General features: G+C 44.1%; 2 protein-coding genes across 2 annotated transcripts; both read right to left on the reverse strand.

Moving 5' to 3' along the window:
• Positions 1 to 1,111: 1,111 nt before the first annotated feature.
• LOC115128531 (SH3 domain-binding glutamic acid-rich-like protein 3) lies at positions 1,112 to 6,636 on the reverse strand. The gene is made up of 3 exons (XM_029658443.2): positions 6,492 to 6,636; positions 3,462 to 3,629; positions 1,112 to 3,300 (listed from the first exon to the last, which is right to left on the reverse strand). The coding sequence occupies exons 1-3, from the start codon at positions 6,534 to 6,536 to the stop codon at positions 3,235 to 3,237; spliced, it is 279 nt and encodes a 92-aa protein (XP_029514303.1). The 5' UTR covers positions 6,537 to 6,636; the 3' UTR covers positions 1,112 to 3,234.
• Positions 6,637 to 13,006: 6,370 nt separating this feature from the next.
• On the reverse strand, positions 13,007 to 18,094 carry LOC115128532 (membrane progestin receptor alpha-B-like). Its single transcript, XM_029658444.2, has 3 exons — positions 17,863 to 18,094; positions 15,979 to 16,233; positions 13,007 to 15,212 (listed from the first exon to the last, which is right to left on the reverse strand). Exons 1-3 carry the CDS (start codon positions 17,868 to 17,870, stop codon positions 14,294 to 14,296), a joined length of 1,182 nt encoding a protein of 393 aa, XP_029514304.1. The 5' UTR covers positions 17,871 to 18,094; the 3' UTR covers positions 13,007 to 14,293.
• Between the last annotated feature and the right edge of the window lie 2,911 nt (positions 18,095 to 21,005).

The raw sequence follows: 21,005 nt of genomic DNA on the forward strand, positions 1-21,005 counted from the left end.
CAGAAAATGATGTCATGACTTTAGAAGCTTCTGATAGACTAATTGACATCCTTTGAGTCAATTGGAGGTGTACCTGTGGATGAATTTCAAGGCCTACCTTCAAACTCAGTGCCTCTTTAGTTGACATCATGGGAAAACAATAGTATGCAAGTATAAACACCATGGGACCACGCAGCCATCATACCGCTCAGGAAGGAGACGTGTCCCATCTCCTAGAGATGAATGCACTTTTGGTGCGAAAACTGAAAATCAATCCCAGAACAACAGCAAGGGAACTTGTGAAGATGCTGGAGGAGACAGGTACAAAAGTATCTATATCCACAGTAAAACGAGTCTTATATCGACATAATCTGAAAGGCCGCTCAGCAAGGAAGAAGCCACTGCTCCAAAACCATCATAAAAAAAGCCAGACTACGGTTTGCAACTGCACATGGAGACAAAGATTGTACTTTTTGGAGAAATTTCCTCTGGTCTGATGAAACAAAAATAGAACTGTTTGGCCATAATGACCATCGTTATGTTTGGAGGAAAATGGGGGAGGCTAAGGTGCATGTAAACTTCCGACTTCAACTGTATGTCATGTTTTTGGTCACGGGCAAAACCTGTATAAAGGTTTGGAACTAATAAGCTAGTATTCTATACTGTATATGTTGAGCTTTTTTATCTGTAAACCTGCACAGCATGGCACATTGATCCCCATTTGTACTCACTGTCCACCAAGAATCAAAATATTCAGTCTCCATTTTATTGGGGGCGGAGTTTAGTTGGGCAGATTAGTACTTGTCAATTACAGACTGGCACTGTGTAGAGTGGGCAGCAGCAGGATGAACAAGGCCCTGCAACATTCCTCAATGAGATGGAGAGAACTGCACATGGAAAGGCGATGTCTCAATCAAGATATGTGATCTGGAAGAACAGTGCCCCTGAATCAATATACTGATGTATATACTGTAGATGTACTGTTTTCCTTTGTTTTGAGAGCTTTGCAACTGTATTTGTAATACTATTGTACAATATTGTTCATAACACACACATCCAAATGAATCAACTTGAACTGAGTCACTTGATTCACTTTTTAAACCATCAGACTTGTTATTCAGCAAAACACAAATCGACTTAGACATTCCATTTTATTTGACCCTTTTTCCACAATCTTCTTGGAAGACATCTCATTCTGTATATTACATTTTTTCTTTATTTTGGCCCAAAACGCAAAGCAGGAGCTCAAAGAGAAAGACATGAAATGTTGAACATTTAGTTGATAGTGAACCAATAAGACATCTACCACCGTCAACTGAGAAAACAGTGTACAAACATGGTCTGTTAATGCTGCCATTGCAAAGTAGAGGTCCCACACCTACATACCCAAATATACTATGCGTGTGGTGTCGCGTTGCCCGAATTCACCTGTTCCTGTGTGGAACCAAGGGTTATAGTGATAGGTATACTCAAGTGCAGGGATTACAGTGGGAGGGGCAATATTTTTCTAAAACTTTTTTTACAACGATGAACAAGATGTGAGACTCTACACATGAAACGGCACATACGCTTTTCACAACATCCCATGGAAGAAAACCCAGCAGAGTAGTAGACACTTGAAGCACTAAAAGTTAGGCCTTCAACGTCCTCATGTGGTGAGTTTTATCTAAGGCTGAGAATGAGTCAGTTCAGTCTGAAACTATTTGTTTTCCCACTCAGTAGCCAAGAGTCAGTAGAACAGTGGGAGTATGAGGCAGAGTTAAGTGCATAGTTATCTATTGCATCTTCAAGCTGGATCGAGATGGGACTCCACAGCTAGATCAGGACTGAAGGTCCAAAACAGTCAACAGATTGTAAATTCAGGGGTTCTTGTACTCAAGCTCAGCTCTCTTATAGTAAGGATGCACAGTTGTAGTGCCAGGAACAGTGTAACGTAGTTTTGCAACAATGTCCCATAAAATGTCTATTTCTGGAAGAGCAGTGATTGAGGATCAGGCCATTCTCTTTGGAATGCATTAACAGAGTAAAATAAGACTATATTGGGAGGTCAAAGCTGACTGTATCCATCGGGAAAACACATTTATTGGCACCAAGTTCAACACTATGGAATGCTGTCTGTTTTAACCATCTTCTGTATAACTTTCCACAGTGGAGTCACTTTTCCAGCATGGACCATAGACACCATTAGTCTGCTAAGCATTGAAATGTTTTGGACCAAAGTATAATCCAATTAACTTATTCTGTCTCTACCACAATTCACATTTCTTTAAGGTTCTGTGATTGTTGGCTTCCTCATTCTCCAGACTACCGTCACCTACAGTAGGCCCAAGTATGTATCAAAATGGCTTCCGTCTGTCGAAATGAACATCATGCGAGTCAAGAAGGCCAGATAAGAAAATTTAAAAAAGACAAACACTGTTAATAAGATTAAGTGATTATAACCAAGCATTGTTTGGTCTGAAATGGCCCCCCTATTTTTGACATGGGCTGCATTTAGACCAATCAGATCAGCTCTGACAAATATCTGCGGTGACGGTTTTAAAGACCAATCGGTGAAAAAAAAAAAAAAAAGTACAATTCTCAGGGAACGATCATGAGCATAGATTCCTGGTAAATGTTAGCCTCTGGATTAGTGGATCTTCATTAATCACGTGTTGACAGCCCAGATTACCTGACCTAATTACCACACATCTAGATTGGGCAGTTCCACTGATCCCACAGAGCAGACTAAGACTGATTAGTGACATGAACACGTCGGACCAGGCAGACCTGGGTTCAAATACCATTCCCAATCTTTGAGCATTTGCTTTAGTCTGCATGGAGTGCCAGGTGGGTGGGGTTTGGCCTTTTTAGCCTTTTCTATTGGTTCAATTGCAACAGGAAAGCTTAAATCAAACACGTCTTTAGTACTTGAAATGATTTAAAAGTATTTGAACCCAGGTCCTGACCAGGAAGGACCACAAAGGGAAACAATGACGAAGAAAGCAGAGGGAACATAATAAGTGCCTGTATAAAACATAAACAATTCAATTAACAGTGGTTAGGTAAGAGTCCAGCTGGGTGGGAACAGGTGTGTGTGTCTTGGTTGGTTGGTTGTATTTGGCATTCATCACTGCATTGAGACAAAAGAGGGTGAGCACCGCCAGCGGGGCAGGGGGTTAGTCAACGGGCCTGCCTTGGGAGGGAGGGGGGGAGGGGAGGGGGAGGGGGGCTGGGGGGTGTTGGTGGGGGAAGACGACACACAACTCTTCCTCATCACGCCATCTTCAGAAATTGTTCCACTTTGTCCTCCTCCACTGCGTCTGAAAACATGTCATAGTTCTGAAGGAAAGAGACCAAACAGAGTAGAAGATATTATATAAAAAAAGGGGTCATAACATGCTTATGTCATCTTTAAGTTAAAACCTTTGTCTATACTCACCATCTTCATACCGTTTGACAGTGTTGTGGTTGTGTGTTTGTCTGATCTCACAAATCCTTACCCCACAGTACTGGTCCTCATTGAAGATCTGTGGCGGGACAGCCGTGGGGTTCCCCGCCTTGCTTCTCATCGCATCCCTGACCTCTCCGCCCACTGAGATGTCAATCAGCTCGTACTGGATACTCTTACTCTCCAGGATCCTCATCACCTCCGCTTGCTGAGATTTCACCTGGAGGGGGAGAGGAAAGGGTCAGGGATCCATTACCGTTTTCACACTACTGAGCCGAGCCTGGCTTAACTGAGCCTAGCGGTACTGCACTGGCCTCATTATACACTGCTCAAAAAAATAAAGGGAACACTAAAATAACACATCCTAGATCTGAATGAATGAAATATTCTTATTGAATACTTTTTTCTTTACATAGTTTAATGTGCTGACAACAAAATCACACAAAAATTATCAATGGAAATCAAATGTATCAACCCATGGAGGTCTGGATTTGGAGTCACACTCAAAATTAAAGTGGAAAACCACACTACAGGCTGATCCAACTTTGATGTAATGTCCTTAAAACAAGTCCAAATGAGGCTCAGTAGTGTGTGTGGCCTCCACGTGCCTGTATGACCTCCCTACAACGCCTGGGCATGCTCCTGATGAGCATCCGCCAACTCCTGGACATTCTGTGGTGCAACGTGGCGTTGGTGGATGGAGCGAGACATGATGTCCCAGATGTGCTCAATTGGATTCAGGTCTGGGGAACGGGCGGGCCAGTCCATAGCATCAATGCCTTCCTCTTGCAGGAACTGCTGACACACTCCAGCCACATGAGGTCTAGCATTCTTGCATTAGGAGGAACCCAGGGCCAACCGCACCAGCATATAGTCTCACAAGGGGTCTGAGGATCTCATCTCGGTACCTAATGGCAGTCAGGCTACCTCTGGCGAGCACATGGAGGGCTGTGCGGCCCCCAAGAAATGCCACCCCACACCATGACTGACCCACCGCCAAACCGGTCATGCTGGAGGATGTTTCAGGCAGCAGAACGTTGTCCACGGGCATCTCCAGACTCTGTCACGTCTGTCACATGTGCTCAGTGTGAACCTGCTTTCATCTGTGAAGAGCACAGGGCGCCAGTGGCAAATTCGCCAATCTTGGTGTTCCCTGGCAAATGCCAAACGTCCTGCACGGTGTTGGGCTGTAAGCACAACCCCCACCTGTGGACGTCGGGCCCTCATACCACCCTCATGCACGTGCACATTTGTGGCCTGCTGGAGGTAATTTTGCAGGGCTCTGGCAGTGCTCCTCCTGCCCTTCCTTGCACAAAGGCAGAGGTAGCGGTACTGCTGCTGGGTTGTTGCCCTCCTACGGCCTCCTCCACGTCTCCTGATGTACTGGCCTGTCTCCTTGTAGCGCCTACATGCTCTGGACACTACGCTGACAGACACAGCAAACCTTCTTGTCACAACTCGCATTGATGTGCCATCCTGGATGAGCTGCACTACCTGAGCCACTTGTGTGGGTTGTAGACTCCATCTCATGCTACCACTAGAGTGAAAGCACCACCAGCATTCAAAAGTGACCTAAACATCAGCCAGGAAGCATAGGAACTGAGAAGTGGTCTGTGGTCACCACCTGCAGAACCACTCCTTTATTGGGGGTGTCTTGCAAATTGCCTATAATTTCCACCTGTTGTCTATTCCATTTGCACAACAGCATGTGAAATGTATTGTCAATCAATGTTGCTTCCTACGTGGACAGTTTGATTTCACAGAAGTGTGATTGACTTGGAGTTACATTGTGTTGTTTAAGTGTTCATTTTATTTTTTTGAGCAGTGTATATTCCACATAGTGCTGAAAAGTACAATATGAAAGTTTGGGTTGGTTCGATAGTGTGAAAAGGTTTCAAGCTTTACTAGTAGTACCAGGGACCAAACAGTCAGATCTGTTTTGTTTACGGTCTGTGGTTAAAGAGAGATAGATGGGTAGCATTACCACTTGAGACAAAACAGCCTAGTAGATATAGTCTACTTTGCCTATAAAAGCTAGAGAGCTTATCTAATGTGTAGTTGATTATTACATTGTGCAACGCTATCTTGTTGGGACTGGTTGTGGAAGTTGGGAGGGTGTGTTTGCTATGTGTAACCACGCCTAGGTCACCCACCAACTGCAGCCTGGCATTCAATGAACAAGACACACCAACGCGCACTACTTACAGCAGATTCAAATGTACTCTAGAAAACAGGAAGGCTAGGGACAAACCGAATGACTCAATCCCTTGCTTCTTAGTAGAGGTGAAATTACATAGCCCATGGCTAAACATTTTCAAAGTCTTCAATTCAAAATATATCCTTAATTATATGACCCGATGGCTAACTTGGCAGTATAACGCAGAGCCCACCGAAAAACTAATCCCCCTATAATCGACACCAGATGTTTCATCGCGATTATTTGCATACATTGATTGTGTCCAGGCGTAAACGAATGTAAACTCTCGGGAAGTACGCTGCAACATTTGTATCAATTTGACTAATTCCATTAAAAGCGAAACGCGTGTGTGTTTATAATGCTTTTAGACAGCATAAATAGTTCACGTCCACCGTACAGGTAGGTAGGCATGTATACGATCGCAATCGTTGACAAGTAACCCAGTTGCATTTGTCTAGACCAGCATCGATTATATCAGGTAGGTTGCAGAATGCTAAAACTATATGTCCCCATTATTCTAATAGGCCCGTGAGATCTACCGCCTAAAGCAGACTGATAAAGGAAATAAAACTGAACAATATGACTTCCGTCCACATTTTCGGGTTGAGTTTGCATTTCCTGGTGCGTTTTGTTAATCTCCAAATAAACCCGTTCTTCAAAAACCTTGCGATCGACTGTATGGTGGACTGAATTATCAATAACTCCACATATTCAAACAATTGCAATATTGACCCAATTCGCATGGTATACTGATCAGATCCTGAGATGGATCGTTGACAGGGCTTTCGTTGGGTGTGTCTGTCAGACTGGTCCATAAAGGGTCTCTATAAGAAATGTATCCACCTGCAAGAATACAATGCATCAATAATCTCCGTTTCATCTCACCTCTCTGGATGCAGTGACGGTGGTATAATATAATTTGACGCCCATAGTTGCGATTTTCGATATCCCTTTGTGTGTTGGTCACAAGAGCAGCTCTCTTGCCGTAGCCTACAATCAATCGCCTCTTCTTCCTGCGACTGAAAAGCCTATATTTGCTGTGTGGTTTAAAGGGCCAGTGCAACCCTTTAGTCCTGTGTGTAGATTGCAGTTCTACTAGTTGGCTATTTGATGTGACTGTGACATGTACAGTACCAGTCAAACGTTTGGACACAGCTACTCATTCAATGGTTTTTATTTATTTACTATTTTCTACATTGTAGAATAATAATGAAGACACCCAAATGATAAAATTACACATGGAATCATGTAGTAACCAAAAAAGTGTTGAACAAATCTAAATATATTTTATATTTGAAATTCTTTGCCTTGATGACAGCTTTGCACAGTCTTGGCATTCATGAGGTAGTGGAATGGAATGGAATGCATTTCAATTAATGGGTGTGCCTTGTTAAAAGTTCATTTGTGGAATTGTTTTCCTTCTTAATGAGTTTGAGCCAATCAATTGTGTTGTGACAAGGTAGGGGTGGTGTACAGAAGATAACCCTATTTGGTAAAAGATCAACTCCATATTATGGCAAGAACAGTTTGAATAAGCAGAGAGAAATGACAGTCCCATCATTACTTTAAGACATGAAAGTCAGTCAATGTGGAAAATTTCAAGAACTTAGAAAGTTTCTTCAAGTTAAGTCACAAAAACCATCAAGCGCTATGACGAAATTGGCTCTAATGAGGACCGCAACAGGAAAGGAAGACCCAGAGTTACCTCTGCTGCAGAGGATAAATTCATTAGAGTTAACTGCACCTCAGATTGCAGCCCAAATGAATGCTTTTCACATAGTTCAAGTAACAGACACATCTCAACATCAACTGCTCAGAGGATTCAGGCCTTTGTGGTCGAATCGCTGCAAAGAAACCACTACCAACGGACACCAATAAGAAGAAGAGACTTGCTTGGGCCAAGAAACACGAGCAATGGCCATTAGACCGGTGGAAATATGTCCTTTGGTGTGATGAGTCCAAATGAGATATCTTCAGTTCCAATCGCCATGTCTAAAGGCACTGTACAAACCAGGAATAGGCCCAAAACTGGAATCAGACACCCAGACTGTATCCTGGCAGGCCTGACCAATCAGCATCATTCAACACCATTTATTGATCAGTGTGAAGTTCAGGCTGGGACTGGCAGGGAAACGCCTGTGTTCACTAAAGGAAAGCTATGTGACCTCAATGTCAAAGACAAAGAATAAGGAGAGGTGAAACTGTGCTCGGACAAACAGATCTCATTGTGGACAGAGAGGCTGACACAAGTATACAGAATCTAAACCTAAGATGCTTTTGGTATACTGATGTCAATACTATAATTTGCGCCCTTTAACGCCCTTTGGTAAGTTCTGATATCCTTTGCTCAGTGCCTTTAGCCACTGCAGCCAGCCAAGCCACCCAGCTCAGCTCCTCTTTATCCCATGACGGAAAAACCTGAATCAGCAGACAAAGCTGGAGCTAAACCTACACTTGGACTTTGTCCACATTCTCCTGCTGCCTGGCTCACAATGGAAGGGAACAGGCCTGTTTCCCTCTGCTGCTCTGCCTGTGATGAATGTCTACATCACCATGCCAAGCTCAACTAGTTTCATTAGCATACTGTTCACAATTACATCAGTTACACAGAGACCAAAGTAGTCTTGATTCAGATTTACAAAGAACTGTTATTTACTTTCAGTTCCAATGGGGGGTCTTACCATATATTCCATTACTGCACCTGAGGTTATTCCATTGACTTGGACAGTGATTATCACAAAAACAAAATTATTGCCTATTATAAATAGCCTAGGTGGGGTTGGATCTTTGATGCTTAGTGACAGTCAGTGGAACAGGGACTGTGTGGAGGATACTGTGGATCAGTTTCCGTCTTTATTTAATAAAGAGCTAGAGGACAAATAACAGTGATCATTTCAGCACTCTGATGGGACATAGAACAGTAGGCTGTAATGTGTCCATGTTACATCAATCAAACCAACTCCTGGGGTTACTAAAGTAGGCTCCAAATGTTACATTAGTTCTAGTGATGTAATATAAAACAAATCAACCTGCTATATACACTATACAATATGGAGACAATGGATGGATATGTGAGCTATTCCCATGGATTCTTGGCATAACGATACATATTGTGTTTCAGATTAAATTATTTTCCTGTCCACAAGGGGGCAGCGATTCCCTATATTTCAACACCTCTGCTTAACATTGTCAAATGCTTAGAGACAGAAACGATGCAATATACTGTGGCAGCAATGTAATGGTTTCATCCTCCATAAAAGGGCCAATCAGTAGTTGAAACAAAAATAAAATGTGCTCCCCGCTACTGTTTCGTTAAAAGGCTGAGAGATGGGGCTGGAGAAGTGTAACCAGTCTAAAATTCTACGGATGCAAGGACTGACCATCCGTGGAATCAAAATGATAGTTTTAACCATGTTTTGATGCTTTACAGTGTTAATTTACATTTACTTTGTTTACAAACATTGGAGTAAAACAAGCTTGTATTTGGGGTTGTGATGGGGAACAACAGTTGAACTAAGCTCCAGGGTTGGGGTCCATTCCATTTCCATTTCAACTCAGAAAGTAAACCAAATTCCAGTTCCAACTTTTCCTCATTAAAAAACATTGGAGAAAACTGGAACTGGAATGTCATTGGAATTCCTGAATTGACTGGAACTGGAATGTCATTGGAATTCCTGAATTGACTGGGAATTTTTATGTAATTGACCCCAACCCTGCTAAACTAGGTACTTATAAAGTTATATTCTTACAGAATTAATGGGGACATCCAAAATGTATGTAGCAACTGCTGATTCCCCTTTTTAAAGAGATTCTCTGGTACTTTTGTATACACTTTTTGTAGCCAGTAGTGTAGGTGTAGCCAGTAGTGTAGGTGTAGCCTGTAGCCAGTAGTGTAGGTGTAGCCAGTAGTGTAGGTGTAACCAGTAGTGTAGGTGTAGCCAGTAGTGTAGGTGTAGCCAGTAGTGTAGCCAGTAGTGTAGGTGTAGGTGTAACCAGTAGTGTAGGTGTAGCCAGTAGTGTAGGTGTAACCAGTAGTGTAGGTGTAGCCAGTAGTGTAGGTGTAGCCAGTAGTGTAGGTGTAGCCAGTAGTGTAGGTGTAGCCAGTAGTGTAGGTGTAGCCAGTAGTGTAGGTGTAGCCAGTAGTGTAGGTGTAGCCAGTAGTGTAGGTGTAGCCAGTAGTGTAGGTGTAGTCAGTAGTGTAGGTGTAACCAGTAGTGTAGGTGTAGCCAGTAGTGTAGGTGTAGTCAGTAGTGTAGGTGTAACCAGTAGTGTAGGTGTAGCCAGTAGTGTAGTGTAGGTGTAACCAGTAGTGTAGGTGTAGCCAGTTGTGAAGGTGTAGCCAGTAGTGTAGGTGTAGCCAGTAGTGTAGGTGTAGCCAGTAGTGTAAGTATAACCAGTAGTGTAGGTGTAGCCACTAGTCAGTAGTGTAGGTGTAACCAGTAGTGTAGGTGTAGCTGGCAGTAGTGTAGGTGTAGCCAGTAGTGTAGGTGTAGCCAGTAGTGTAGGTGTAGCCAGTAGTGTAGGTGTAGCCAGTAGTGTAGGTGTAGCCAGTAGTGTAGGTGTAGCCAGTAGTGTAGTGTAGGTGTAACCAGTAGTGTAGATGTAGCCAGTAGTGTAGGTGTAGCCAGTAGTGTAGGTGAAACCAGTAGTGTAGGTGTAGCCAGTAGTGTAGGTGTAGCCAGTAGTGTAGGTGTAGCCAGTAGTGTAGGTGTAACCAGTAGTGTAGGTGTAACCAGTAGTGTAAGTGTAACCAGTAGTGTAGGTGTAACCAGTAGTGTAGGTGTAACCAGTAGTGTAAGTGTAACCAGTAGTGTAAGTGTAACCAGTAGTGTAGGTGTAGCCAGTAGTCAGTAGTGTAGGTGTAACCAGTAGTGTAGGTGTAGCCATTAGTGAAGGTGTAGCCAGTAGTGTAGGTGTAGCCAGTAGTGTAGGTGTAACCAGTAGTGTAAGTGTAACCAGTAGTGTAAGTGTAACCAGTAGTGTAAGTGTAACCAGTAGTGTAGGTGTAACCAGTAGTGTAAGTGTAACCAGTAGTGTAGGTGTAGCCAGTAGTGTAGGTGTAACCAGTAGTGTAGGTGTAGCCAGTAGTGTAGGTGTAACCAGTAGTGTAGGCGTAACCAGTAGTCAGTAGTGTAGGTGTAACCAGTAGTGTAGGTGTAGCCAGTAGTGTAGGTGTAGCCAGTAGTGTAGGTGTGGCCAGTAGTGTAAGTGTAGCCAGTAGTGTAGGTGTAACCAGTATTGTAGGTGTAGCCAGTAGTGTAGGTGTAACCAGTAGTGTAGGTGTAACCAGTAGTGTAGGTGTAACCAGTAGTGTAAGTGTAGCCAGTAGTGTAGGTGTAGCCAGTAGTGTAGGTGTAACCAGTAGTGTAGGTGTAGCCAGTAGTGTAGGTGTAGCCAGTAGTGTAGGTGTAGCCAGTAGTGTAGGTGTAGCCAGTAGTGTAGGTGTAGCCTGTAGCCAGTAGTGTAGGTGTAGCCAGTAGTGTAGGTGTAACCAGTAGTGTAGGTGTAACCAGTAGTGTAGGTGTAGCCAGTAGTGTAGGTGTAGCCAGTAGTGTAGGTGTAACCAGTAGTGTAGGTGTAGCCAGTAGTGTAGGTGTAGCCAGTAGTGTAGGTGTAGCCAGAAGTGTAGGTGTAGCCAGTAGTGTAGGTGTAGCCAGTAGTGTAGGTGTAGCCAGTAGTGTAGGTGTAGTCAGTAGTGTAGGTGTAACCAGTAGTGTAGGTGTAGCCAGTAGTGTAGGTGTAACCAGTAGTGTAGGTGTAGCCAGTAGTGTAGGTGTAGTCAGTAGTGTAGGTGTAACCAGTAGTGTAGGTGTAGCCAGTAGTGTAGTGTAGGTGTAACCAGTAGTGTAGGTGTAGCCAGTTGTGAAGGTGTAGCCAGTAGTGTAGGTGTAGCCAGTAGTGTAGGTGTAGCCAGTAGTGTAAGTGTAACCAGTAGTGTAAGTGTAACCAGTAGTGTAAGTGTAACCAGTAGTGTAAGTGTAACCAGTAGTGTAAGTATAACCAGTAGTGTAGGTGTAGCCAGTAGTCAGTAGTGTAGGTGTAACCAGTAGTGAAGGTGTAGCCAGTAGTGTAGGTGTAGCCAGTAGTGTAGGTGTAGCCAGTAGTGTAGGTGTAACCAGTAGTGTAGGTGTAGCCAGTAGTGTAGGTGTAGCCAGTAGTGTAGTGTAGGTGTAACCAGTAGTGTAGATGTAGCCAGTAGTGTAGGTGTAGCCAGTAGTGTAGGTGTAGCCAGTAGTGTAGGTGTAGCCAGTAGTGTAGGTGTAACCAGTAGTGTAAGTGTAACCAGTAGTGTAGGTGTAGCCAGTAGTCAGTAGTGTAGGTGTAACCAGTAGTGTAGGTGTAGCCATTAGTGAAGGTGTAGCCAGTAGTGTAGGTGTAGCCAGTAGTGTAGGTGTAACCAGTAGTGTAAGTGTAACCAGTAGTGTAAGTGTAACCAGTAGTGTAAGTGTAACCAGTAGTGTAAGTGTAACCAGTAGTGTAGGTGTAACCAGTAGTGTAGGTGTAACCAGTAGTGTAAGTGTAACCAGTAGTGTAGGTGTAGCCAGTAGTGTAGGTGTACAGTAGTGTAGGTGTAGCCAGTAGTGTAGGTGTAACCAGTAGTGTAGGCGTAACCAGTAGTCAGTAGTGTAGGTGTAACCAGTAGTGTAGGTGTAGCCAGTAGTGTAGGTGTAGCCAGTAGTGTAGGTGTGGCCAGTAGTGTAAGTGTAACCAGTAGTGTAGGTGTGGCCAGTAGTGTAGGTGTGGCCAGTAGTGTAGGTGTAGCCAGTAGTGTAGGTGTGGCCAGTAGTGTAGGTGTAACCAGTAGTGTAGCCAGTAGTGTAGTTGTGGCCAGTAGTGTAGGTGTAGTCAGTAGTGTAGGTGTAGTCAGTAGTGTAGGTGTAGTCAGTAGTGTAGGTGTAACCAGTAGTGTAGGTGTAACCAGTAGTGTAGGTGTAACCAGTAGTGTAGGTGTAGTCAGTAGTGTAGGTGTAACCAGTAGTGTAGGTGTAACCAGTAGTGTAGGTGTAACCAGTAGTGTAGGTGTAGCCAGTAGTGTAGGTGTAGCCAGTAGTGTAGGTGTAGCCAGTAGTTCTGAAAGTAGCACTCATAAGCCAAAAGTCTCAGAAAATTGACTACTACATCACAAATGTGCAGCTATGTACACCACATCATTGCTCTCTCTCTCTCTACTGTGTGCGCATCTTACTAGCAATCACTTTCAAACTAGGGATTTTGTGGCTAATTGAGGTAAGACAGTAATTCTGCTGATAGATGCATGTATGAACTACACATTGACACATCCAGCACAAAACCAGAGGTTGAAAAAAATACTAGTCGCCAAAGTACCTGAGCATGTCTTTAATATTTCACTGGGGGGGAAGGAAGTTTGAGGTTGCAGTAATAATGAAAGGAAAATGGTGTGGGCTTCAAGTAGTTTTTATTGCTGTTCTACAAATGCCATAAAGTTAACAAAGTTCTGAAATGTGAAGGCCCAGCAAATTGTTATGATTCCTGACATGTCATAATAACACTGCATTGTTGTGAAGGTATTTTTTGGGCATCAGTCAGGGGGAAACTATACCTCCCACAGGAGGTTGGTGGCACTTTAATTGTGAAGATGGGCTCGTGGTAATGGCTGGAGTGGAATGGTATCAGATACATCAAACACATGGTTTCCATGGTTTGCATCTGTTTGATGCCATTCCATTTGCTCCCGCCATTATTATGAGCCCTCCTCCCCTCAGCAGCCTCCACTGATACCACCCTATGGCACAATCAGAGAGTAATGGACAAAGGGTAAACATGAACAAAGCCAGTCCCAATACACTCCCTAGCCCTTCTCCTTGGCGATATCCCTGCGATTGCAGGTCTGTCAGGTGGAAGGACCAACACTACACATAATACCTATCACCCTTCAGATCTGCAAACACATAAGGTTTAATATGGCAAAGGGGAAGGCATGGGGACCCAATTGGGATTGGCTATGTGTGTTGTAATGTATAAAGGGAGTTGTCCTCACACCTTTACTCAATCCCATTGGCTGAACTGATGTTTTGTTATAGGTCGCCATGGTGATCTTCCAGAAAGAGCCAATCAGAGCCCGTCTCTATTCCGGTTTACGTCACAGCACTGAGTGAAGAGTGTGTCCTGGCAGTGGTAGGCCATGGTAAGAGAGGTAACACGTTTCCCTTTTCCCCTCGTGGTCAATCAAAAGGAAAATGTAGCGATGGAACATAACCTCCGCAACAATTGACAGGTGTACGATAATGTACATTACATACATCATTTGACACCACCATGCCAATTGAAAAACAGAGAACAACTAAGCAGATCTATTCTAGGATTACAGTGAGCAATCATAGCAAATATAGAAAGTACTATGCAAGCTATCAACATTCTTACATCTCATTGAGGCTTTGTTCAGTGCTAGGCTTCCTCAACTTCCATTATGTAAAAGGTAAACAACACTCCCTCAAGGACACAGGTGCTGTAGAGAAACATAATATTATCATATAAATGTACATTTAAAAAACAAAGGCAGTGTGTGTCGAGTCAACCAAGGCCACATTGATCACTTTGGTACCAAATCAGAGGGCAAAACTGGGCAAAAGGTTCTGGCTGTAATAACGTCAACCCATTTCAACCCGTTTTGCCCACTGGGAAGTGATTCTAACTTTCCTACCCTCTTACATAGTCTCCAAGCCAATTCATTTGGACTTGTCTCTGCAGTCAAGCAACCGTTTTACTTTCCTCGCCATGAAGACTGCTATACAGACACAGACCACCTGCGTGGCTCCATACTGAACCAGATAGATAGTGGCTGCTGCTCCTCTCTCTCCGTGTAGCTGTGTGTAGAGTGGCCGTCGGCCCAGGTAGTCCAGGTGAGAGGCCTGGATCTGACAGAGGGTACAGATCACCAGGAAGACGTGGAACAGCTGGTGGCCCTGCCCCAGGAAATCACAGTGGCCTGGGAACAGACGCTCTGGAAGTGGGTTTGTGAAGAAGAACGCACTGGACAGGAAGAAGGCTACCTGGCCCCCATGGAAGGATATAGCCGGGTCACCGACTACGCCACTGGCCGCGGCAGTGATGCCATCACTGTGCGACGTGGGCCAGAGGAGGAGGCGGTGGAACACCGGGCTAGTATCCCAGGCATAGGCCATAGCCGAGGGAACCACCTGGCCCACCTTCCGGACCCAGACCCGCAGGCTGTGGTTGCGAAACTTCCCATAGCAGCAGCCCAGGCAGGACAGGCAGCAGAGGAAGGTGGCAGTCGGCATGAAGACCGAGGAGACCCACCGGTGGTAATCTGGTTCCACAGCATAGTAGAAGTGAGCCACGGCACTGCCATACTGATACTGAGCCACTCCTACATAATCCAGGAAGAAGAAGCAGTAGTGGTAGAACTCTGATTTGGCAGCCAGGAGGTGGGCTACAGTGCTGCAGGCCATGTAGGCCAGAGAGGACAGGAGGAGGATGAGGAGGGGCCAGGCGTGGGCATCATGGATGAAGTCTACCGTCTCAGCCAGCTGGAGGAACTTGACCAGGACAAGGAGAGACCCCAGCAGGTGGGTCCACACGTTGATGGTCTCGTTGTGACGCTGGAACAGCGAAAGGAAGTAGTACCTGTATTGATAAGGAGACGGGACACCGTTATGTTAGCTTCAGCGACGGGACACCGTTATGTTAGCTTCAGCGACGGGACACCGTTATGTTAGCTTCAGCGACGGGACACCGTTATGTTACCGTTATGTTAGCTTCAGCGACGGGACACCGTTATGTTAGCTTCAGCGACGGGACACCGTTATGTTAGCTTCAGTGACGGGACACCGCTATGTTAGCTTCAGAGACGGGACACCGCTATGTTAGCTTCAGAGACGGGACACCGCTATGTTAGCTTCAGAGACGGGACACCGCTATGTTAGCTTCAGAGACGGGACACCGCTATGTTAGCTTCAGAGACGGGACACCGCTATGTTAGCTTCAGAGACGGGACACCGCTATGTTAGCTTCAGCGACGGGACACCGCTATGTTAGCTTCAGTGACGGGACACCGCTATGTTAGCTTCAGCGACACCGCTATGTTAGCTTCAGCGACGGGACACCGCTATGTTAGCTTCAGCGACGGGACACCGCTATGTTAGCTTCAGCGACGGGACACCGCTATGTTAGCTTCAGCGACGGGACACCGCTATGTTAGCTTCAGCGACGGGACACCGCTATGTTAGCTTCAGCGACGGGACACCGTTATGTTAGCTTCAGAGACGGGACACCGTTATGTTAGCTTCAGAGACGGGACACCGTTATGTTAGCTTCAGAGATGTTTTTACTATAATAAAACCGGATGTTCTACATAGCATTGTGGGTATTGTAGTACATCCTGTTACAGTACCTCCAGCCCTGGTGGAGCGGTCGGTAGCCGGCGTGGATGTAGCGCTCTCTGAAGAACCCGGGAACTTCGGTGTCTCGTAGCGTGCCGGGCATGGAGGGGGCGACCTCTGTCAGCATCTGGGGCACCGCCCTTACCTGCTGGAGGTTGATGAACAGACGCCCAATCCTATCCATAACAATCGTTGCCATGAGGGATGGTCTGATGGATGGTGGGACCGTTGTTGTTGCTGGCTGGATAGTTTCAGGAGACTGGCAACTGAAAAAGAAGGAGAGTGACACCATTAGGAAAGCATTTAGCATTCAGAGCTGGCCTACGCTAACACCTAAAAGGCTTCAAAACAATAACTAGGTATAAAAAGAGGTTTAAAATTACGTCATTTATTTTAAAACTGCAGAGCAAGTAAAACTATTTGTAGTAAAAACATCACCTTTGTTGGAGGACTCCCCAAACATATCTGACACACAGGTTAAAAAGACAAGTTCCTTAAATAAATAGAAACACATCACACTACGTGCTTCAGCAGTCAAATTACTTCAGAATGAGTCTCTAGTCCAAGTGAACGTCTCTCCTTCACAGTTTACCTGTAAACTCCTGCCACCTCAGAAGAGAGGACTAGCCTGGTGAGTGCGTGTTCAGTCTGGTTTAACCAGGCAATCAGAGGACATCCTTCATGCTGGCCCTACCTGGCTGGGCCACCAAGGCCCCAGGGACAGGAGGCCAGATTACACCAGACCTGTTCTGACTCCTGCAGCAGACCTGACAATTTATTAGCAGTAGTTAGCCTTAATCTGCAGTTAACCTTGCAGATTAGGCTACTATACTGTCTATGGACCTTGCCCTGAACTTCTAATGCTCCGTGTCTGATCCAGTCCCTCTCTCTGTAGTTTTCACTCTAAACAGTGCTAGGAGGGAAAGGAGTGGTGCTATAGGGGATGGGGAGGGAGAACATGAACACTTCAACCTTGAAGATGAAAAGATAAGGATATTTTTGTAAGCAGTGTGGTGTATGAACTTTACCCTAATTGCTCCTGTAAATCACTCTGGATAAGAGTGTCTGCTAAATGAATAATATGTCAATGTAATGGGGGTCTAATAACCAAAACACACATCTGATTCAAATGTATACATTCAAGTCACACTTGAAATGCATTCCTAATGCAAGTTTGAATTCATAATACACTCGCCTTCCTCAGGGTGAAAACTCAAACGTTGTTCTCTCCTCTCTCTCTCCATGTTCTTCTGATCATAAGATGCAAGCAAGTTTTTTTATCAAGTAATAAAATGTTCCTTTCCTGAACTGGTGAAAGAATGCATTTTCAGATGCAGACATACTGTCAGACATGTTTACACAGTAACTTCAACTTTGTTATTAGATATTGGCCACATGCCCACATCTGATAAAACAGAGTTGCGAATGAACAGAAATGTAGCTCCAACACCTTCAAAACGGGATCCTTACATGATAACAAGGCAAATTCAGTCAAATCTCAGCAACACCTATTTCCTATTGTCAACCCTGTCAAGTGTTTGCCTATGGCTAATGTGACTGAGGAATTTACACGGTGGCACCCACTGACTAAATATGATAATTCAATCAAGACCTCACATAAACCTACAGTATACATCTCTCCCTCCAGCCTCTCCCATATTTGAGTGACAAAGGCTGTGGAGAGAGGCAGGCAGAGCAATCAGTGCGAAATTCATTTCTGACATTGCTCTCTTCCAAAAACCAGAAAAACCTATTTCACGCCCATCAAATATTAACATGTTGACATGCATTCAATTTAATTTTGTATAGGCTATACTTGTGCTCTTTTTGCGTACACTGTTTCACGTGATAAGTAAAAAGTTAGAGAATATTGCACAAGACGAGAGAGGAAATACCAATGCATGTGGGCGTTCTTCTTCCTCTTCAAGGCTACTACTGTAGGCGTACTTTATTAGCCTACATCAGACAGCTCCGGAACACTCAGCGCAGCAGGACCCTCCGCGGGATCTTTCACCTTCAGATGTGATGATCGTCCAACTGTGTCCGTCCATGTCCCCCTCGGACAGTAATCGGTCGGTCACGCCTCCCCGACCGGTGACAGCCTTGCCAACCACTCAGATACTAGAGTGCAACAGATGAGCGTCTTAAATGAACATGAGGTGTCCAATGGAAAGTAAGTAGGCGGTCGTTCCAAGCAGAGGAGAGAGAGAGAGAGCGAGAGAAAGAGAGAGAGAGTAGAAATGTGGTATTTACCTTGGCTACAGGAAACTTTGGCGTGGATGTCTGATCGACTGCGAACTGTCCCTCATACCTTTAGGACGAGTCACCGTGCAACTGTTTCTAGTCAACTTTGGATTTCCCTCTGTTGTTTCACATGACGGTGAAATTGATTAATGAGTTGATACAGTATCAAGGGATGAATACTGAGAGAATAAATAACGATATTTCATTGAAAAACCGCACCCTATTAAACTGGGATATGAAAAAAGTGAACTCCAAGAAGTTTCAATACATCAAAAACGAAGTATCCTAGATTTTAGCCTGCTAAAAAGCTTCTACGTGGAGTCTAAATGATGTAAAATGTCATTTAAGTCCCAATGGTATAAAACGCTACAAATGCAACAAAAAAAACAGAACGTGGGCGGCATTAGGAACATTCTTTTGCATGGATGTGTCCGGAACGTGGTATCAAGGAACGAAGCATTGCACAATCTCAATCTCCTTTGGAAAACTTTCCTTCCTGTGTGTTTAACCGGTTTCAGACAGGGAGAAGCTATGTCAATGGCATAGCATTGACATCATTATTCAAATGTTTGGGGCTTATACAGTATGTGGGTCTCAGTTCCTTTTAAATTAGAAATATTTCATAATCTAGCATTATCAGCAAATTTGATGTACACAATCAGTTTTTAAAAAACTGCCCTATCCAATTTGTGTCTGTAATTTGATTACTCAGTATTGCCTGCCTATTAAACCAGATTGGAAACCATGCCAGAGCATATACAATGTACCAAACTAAGAATGAACTGCTTCAGATGATCAACAAAGGTCTGCTTTGTAGCTTGAAAGCTCCCTTCAAAGGGTGCAGACAATTATATAATATGTTGACAGTGCCAATTTGGGCAGTATCCCATTGGCAGTACCCTACTCATTGGGTGTGGAGAAGGGGGGCATTCTCCTCTTCTAATGAAAGACCCACTAAAGCTATTTTTGATCTATGATAAAGGGTAAAAGGAGTGTTTTTGGCAGCTCCAAGCGAGTTCTTAGAATTTGGTTGAGTTTTCCTTTTTCCCTGGGGTTCCAGGGTTTACTATTTTGCTTCATGGTATCCAGAATATACTGAAGTATCCCTTGAGGGATGTAGTAAAAACATGGGTGGGTGAAGTCTAAACTCTGTAGGTAAGTAGGTATGTACCCAAAAACACTCATCTAGCAGAACAGGTGGGTAAACCCCGAAATGCAAAATAGCATTGAAGGGATAGTTCACCCAAATTCAAAAATGACACGTGAGTTTCCTGACCCTGTAAGCAGTCTATGGACAAGGTATGACAGCAATCCATTCTTTGGTTTAGTTTCCGAGTTACTGTTTCCACATGCTAACATTAATCATTTGTGGCACAAATCCTAAGTCATTGGACCGATATTATTTTTTAATTAAAAAACTATATATATTTATTCAGAACATACAATATACTTGCAGTGAAGCTGCTCAACAACTACATCATACCAGTCATCCAACAACTACATCATACCAGTCATCCAACAACTACATCATGCCAGTCATCCAACAACTACATCATACCAGTCATCCAACAACTACATCATACCAGTCATCCAACAACTACATCATACCAGTCATCCAACAACTACATCATACCAGTCATCCAACAACTACATCATACCAATCATCCAACAACTACATCATACCAGTCATCCAACAACTACATCATACCAGTCATCCAACAACTACATCATACCAGTCATCCAACAACTACATCATACCAGTCATCCAACAACTACATCATACCAGTCATCCAACAACTACATCATACCAGTCATCCAACAGATGTAAGGGATCTCGTCCTCCTCTTCTGAGGAGGAGAAGCGAGAAGGATCGGAGGACCAAAACGCAGCGTGGTAAGTGTCCATAATGTTTATTTTAAAACATAAACTGAACACTACGAAATACAAAACATTAAACGTGAAAATGAATGAGACAGTCCCGTGTGGCAACAAACACTGACACGGAAGACAAACACCCACAACCCAAAAGTGAAACCCAGGCTACCTAAGTATGATTCTCAATCAGGGACAACAATTGACAGCTGCCTCTGATTGAGAACCATACTAGGCCGAACTCAAAAACCAACATAGAAAAACAAACATAGACTGCCCACCCAACTCACTTCCTGACCATACTAAAACAAAGATAAAATAACAGAACTAAGGTCAGAACGTGACAACAGATTCCCATTCAGAGCGACACACAGAAACATCCAGGGTCAATGCCCTGCTCAAGGGCACGTTGACCGATCTACCACCAGGCCAAAAAACCTGAACCTGAACCCTCCAAGATCCCCCCACAGTTCCCCAATAGCTGTCCCTCAACCATTCTAGACCCCTCCCACAGCCCTCCCCCCACGGAAGAAAAATTAAAAGTACACTGAATTCCATTCCCCTCCCCCAAGAACCCCCCAATGCACCAACAACCAAAAGAACTAAAGAGAAAAAAAGGAAAAGACAATGCAAAAAATGTATAAAACAAAATAATACATTTAAAACAAAGGACATCAAGGACAACTAAAATCATAACAGCAATGCCTACTTTATATGTTTGTGTGCATGTCTGGCACTATTACATGTATGCGTGTGTTCTTGTATGTGTTTATTTGAATGAGAGTGTGTGTATAAGCATGTGTACAAACACCTGCGCGGCATCAGCCTTAGGCAAACCGGCATTAGTTGTAAAGACACTGCCACTTAGTGTCATTCAAATGTACTTTTTATTATGTTTTATTTTGACTTTTTTTATTTAAAA

Source organism: Oncorhynchus nerka, linkage group LG4 (assembly GCF_034236695.1).
Source record: "Oncorhynchus nerka isolate Pitt River linkage group LG4, Oner_Uvic_2.0, whole genome shotgun sequence".
In the NCBI taxonomy this organism is placed as follows: domain Eukaryota; kingdom Metazoa; phylum Chordata; class Actinopteri; order Salmoniformes; family Salmonidae; genus Oncorhynchus; species Oncorhynchus nerka.